Source organism: Mizuhopecten yessoensis, unplaced genomic scaffold (genome assembly GCF_002113885.1).
Source record: "Mizuhopecten yessoensis strain PY_sf001 unplaced genomic scaffold, ASM211388v2 scaffold4805, whole genome shotgun sequence".
In the NCBI taxonomy this organism is placed as follows: domain Eukaryota; kingdom Metazoa; phylum Mollusca; class Bivalvia; order Pectinida; family Pectinidae; genus Mizuhopecten; species Mizuhopecten yessoensis.
In genome coordinates this window covers 706,635-711,392 of record NW_018405730.1, presented here as the reverse complement: position 1 = coordinate 711,392, position 4,758 = coordinate 706,635, and the positions used below count along the sequence as shown (strand labels likewise).

The window sequence follows — 4,758 nt, the reverse complement described above, 5'->3', positions numbered from 1 at the left end:
CTTATCATACTTTTGTATTTTATTCTATCCCAGTACATGTACCTATTAAATCTAAAGATACGGACATGTCGCATTGTGTTGGATTCCGAAAATCATAAGAACCCTTATCAACAACATTCATCGCTGGCTCTGCTTGTTGTTCAACTAAACAGTTATTATGACCGAACAATTAAAGGATACAGTGGTAAGATTACGCTTTGTACTGTAGGAGTGGAACAAACTTTCCTGACCATCTTTCCTATATTTAGCTCACATGATTGTTCATGAGAGCTATTGCCAACCGTCTTCGTCCGTCGTCGTGCGTCGTGGGTAAACTATTTACATTTTTGGCTTCTCAAAACAACTGAACCAACTTCAATTAAATTTTGCAGAAAGGCTACCTTATCAAAGCCAAACCAAATTTATGAATTATTTGGATCTAACCCCAAGGGGCCTGAGGAGCGTGGCAAAAAGTGGTCAGATTGGCTAAAACCTAAACAGTCTTCTTCAGACCCCGATATGCTGGAATCAAATACCCGTCACTGTCATAAGGTGCTGTATCAAAATTGTTTCGTTTCCCCAGTGTCATCCATTCTATTTAAAGTTTATTATAGTTTATATTTTGATTTCTTTCAGTGGAAAATAATTTAAACTTGTTTGGAATTACCATCCTGTTATTGCAGTGAGATATAAACATTGATAACTGACTCACCTCCGGGGTCTTAGGGGCGGGGACAGATGGGAAGATCGAAAGGTGCACCTCCGGGGACTTAGGGGCGTGGACAAAATGTTGGAATCAAATCCTCTTTATAGATGGGAAGATCGTATGGCGCTTTTAATTCTATTTTATGCATCACAACAACAAATAACATACATGTTTATTTAAATAACAGGTGACCGTCAAGTCCCATTGGCCTCTTGTCTAACTGTTTGTGCTGTATTAAAGACATATTGTGTTTACTGATCGTGAAATACATATAGACAATATCTGTTAGTTAAGAAACTAGATCAGTTTGTAAATATTGTATAACACTTATTTAGCTTCTTTAAATTGTGTTAAATCCTGACTCGTTGCTTCCAAAGAAGTGTCCTTACATTTCGTGACAATCTGAAATTCCAACATAGCCACCCTGGCCTTTCAGTTGCTGGAATTTTTCAAAACAAGTTGTAGTTATTGACTCCAAAGCAATGAAATTCATGTGAGCGTTGATACCTGTTGGGCATCTTGCTATCCCTTAAAGGACATACTTAATTCGCTACCGAATGGAATATCTAATTTAGGAGAAAAAAAACCCCTCAAGATTAAGTAGCTGGGCTGTACGATCCGAATATTGATGTAAAACGAGTGGTTATCTCCCTTTGTAAATATGTGCTTCAATGGCTAGACTAACGTACGGTCTGACTAGTGATATATAACGTGTAATTACCTCCCTTTGTAGGTATGTTCGGGAGTTTCTTGCCTGTATGATCTGACTACTTTATTATACATAGCTACAAAATGTACCTCCGTTTGCAAGTATGTCCGGCAGTGGCTAGTCTGCACAGTCTAACTAGTGATGTATTAAATGTAATTACCTACCTTTGTAGGTATGTCCATGAGTGGCTGGGCTGTATGGTCGCCACCAGGATCGTATCAATAGATACCTCCGACAAATACTTCATCCCTACGTCACTCAAACCGGGACTTCCTTTTTCCTGTCATTGGTACTTTGACTGCTAAAGCAAAGAAATGCTTCAGAAAGGATGGACCTCGAGGTTAGTGTAGCAACTACCTAGACGAACCTTTTAAAACGCCCAGATGCTAATATGTATATAAGGAACATATGGCATTAGTCTCTTCTACTGAATATGAGTTTCTATTTTCTTATAATATTAATATCCAGGAAAATATACCATAGAACTGACATAGACAGTTTTAGTATATAGGGGTAAGCGTAACTTCCGGAATAAATTTCTCAAACCGAACTTTATTTTACTATTTTTTCATGTACAAACTTATAACACTGCATACAAAAGAGAAAAGTGATACTTTAAACAAGGGTTGCCATAACATAAACAACATCGATACAATTCGAGATCCTGAGTCAAACCCGCACCTAGCGGCATAATATCAAGTTAATTGATATTTAGAAATCACTCCTAGGTTACCCCCTTGGTGATGAGCCAGACGAGGTCTTTGACGTCACTGACGACAGGATGTCAGATACAGACACCGTTGTGACCCAGCTCCTGGAGCCAGCAAGGAAACTCACAAGTAAGGTTTTATCGCATTATAACAACTCATAATTGACATTTTATTAATTTTGCTCTAGAGATATTGGCTCCCGACCAATTTGAATTAATTTCAAGCATAATAAGGTTGTATCGAATTACATTTAGTCCGGCTTATAGCACTTTTCATCAAATTGCATTGATCAAACAGGAATTGACAAGTTCATCGTAAAATTCTTGCAAAATGCCGTATATATTCCAAAGACACTTTTTTTTTGTCGTTTGATAAAAAAGAAATACGCTCAATGCTCTTGCAAAGTGAGGAGTTTATATGACATTGTATTCTCGCGAACAATGAGTTTATCTTTCTCCCGTACAGCGGAGAATTTTTAAATGTATTGCCACCAGAGTAGGATTTTATCACATTTCTTTGTTTTGACATATTATCATTAATCTTGTTGACTCCGCCCAGAGTAAACGCGAGTCTTTATTACTACTCACCCGTGGACTGTTATCATGTCATCCGTGCTCAAACTCTAATGTTACGATATTTACCTCTTCAACAAGGTATTCCTTGTGATATTGTCTGGAGCAAAATGGCATGTTGTTCACATGTTATTGCTTATATGTAATGCTTTACATGTACACTCACAGAAGTAAGGTTCTGCCGTTGTCTTGATACCCTCACAAGTAAGGGTCTATTACATAATTGTATAACCTCCTCATTTGCAAGTAATGTTCTGTTGTACATGCAAGGCAATGCATATTTTGAAACCGGACAGACAAAACCTTTATCAATGTCAAACAATCAACGGTACTGTATATATCGAATATGTGCGCATAGTACTATTCTGGGGTATACTTGTATGTGTAGTGGTATGAAAAACATCACATGAATATATCACGAAAGCAAGATCTTGATCAATGTAAAATCTCTAACGTCAAATTTCATTGTACATTTAGAGTCGATGGTCACCATTCTTGATCTAGGATCCGGAGCAGGATGTTTAACTAGAGCGTTGCGCAGGCATTTCCCAGACGCAGAAATATACGGTGTTGACTACAGCGAAGTTGCAACAACCAAAGCCATTGCAGCCGCCAAAGCTGAAGGCATCAAAAACGTGAAGTTTCTAAAAGAGGACGCGACATCTTTACCCGCAGACTGGAAAGGCAAGTTTGACTGGGTGATCTTGTATGACCTTCTTCATGATCTGGCTGATCATGTTAGTGTCATGAAGGAGGTTAATCGCGTCTTGAAGGACGGAGGTGTCGCATCCATCACGGACCCGGAAGTACACAGTAACCACAGGGATAACGTCGGTGATAGTTACGTGGCAGGTGTGGGATACGCCCTTAGTTCCGTATCATGTCTCCCACGCAGTGTGGCGATAGAAGGTGGAGCTGGATACGGCGTAGGTTGGGGAACCGAAAACAAAAAAAGTTTTTAACCGGTTCTGGCTGGCATGTTAAGGACAAACGCCATATCGGAAGTCCTTTGGCTTGCTACTTCACATGTATCAAGGCATAAGGGACAAGAACAAGCAGAACGATTTACTCTGTCTGATATATTTCGCTTTAAAAATCTGCAAGATGAATCGCCATCATGTTAGGACTATATGCTTTTGTTCCAAGTAACACGCGTGCTTTCTTTTAATAAAGATTTAACTGTTTTTGCCTAGGGAATAAGAAATGGTTCTTATAGTACATAGTATACTGTATGTGACTAAATAGCTTTAGACACTGCCGTCCTTGTTATAAAGTAGCAGGACGTTATTACTATAGTCGATATCGCTTTAGCATTTAGCAAGTGCAGGTCATATATGGAAAGTAGTACTATCAGATTAGTTTAACTGTGACCTTTTATAATGTTCAAACAGAACACTTATTAGATTTGCTTTATGTTTTGAGTGAATTGTTTTTTAAACAAGGTAAGAAATAAAGATTATGTTAACAAAAAAGTGTTATTTTAAAACTGTTTTTCACATTTTCACCTCAACAACGTTTTATAAACGGCTAATGTTTTGACCGAAAGTCAATCTTTGTTACGATAATTCACCACATATCATTAATCTATACAAAATGTCATTTTACAACCTTTGTAAATCTCGAATTGGTTGCATGAATCATTACTTTTTAACGTTTTATCCATTTCCGTTCATAAGGTGATACCATTACGCCCCCAGGAAAGATAGTGTTTTGGTCCATTTGCATCAATCTTCTGGATTCCTTTTCTGCCTAGCTTATGTCCAAAAGGAATGTCAGTGATACAAAAACGGGACGTATGTAATTATATTTTACAATATATAAAACGTTATGTAAACAAGAACTGGTATACTGGTCGTCTATATATTACTTTATATCCTAAATAGCATGGTAAATCCATCAATATCTGTCATTCTAACACCTACACGTGTTTAAAATCATCAATTAACTAAGTCGGGTTACTACTATACATTTAAAAGCGACGTGCACGGAGAAACATGTATGCATATCTAAATTTACTATTTGGTAATACCTAGGTTATTGTTTTTATTTTTATTTTGCCGCTGATAAGGAACTTTGTAAGAA

General features: G+C 37.5%; 1 protein-coding gene across 1 annotated transcript; it reads left to right on the top strand.

Moving 5' to 3' along the window:
• Positions 1–1,669: 1,669 nt before the first annotated feature.
• Positions 1,670–3,665, top strand: LOC110449700 (demethylmenaquinone methyltransferase-like). Its single transcript, XM_021496734.1, has 3 exons — positions 1,670–1,734; positions 2,123–2,233; positions 3,154–3,665. The coding sequence occupies exons 2-3, from the start codon at positions 2,176–2,178 to the stop codon at positions 3,636–3,638; spliced, it is 543 nt and encodes a 180-aa protein (XP_021352409.1). The 5' UTR covers positions 1,670–1,734; positions 2,123–2,175; the 3' UTR covers positions 3,639–3,665.
• Positions 3,666–4,758: the final 1,093 nt, after the last annotated feature.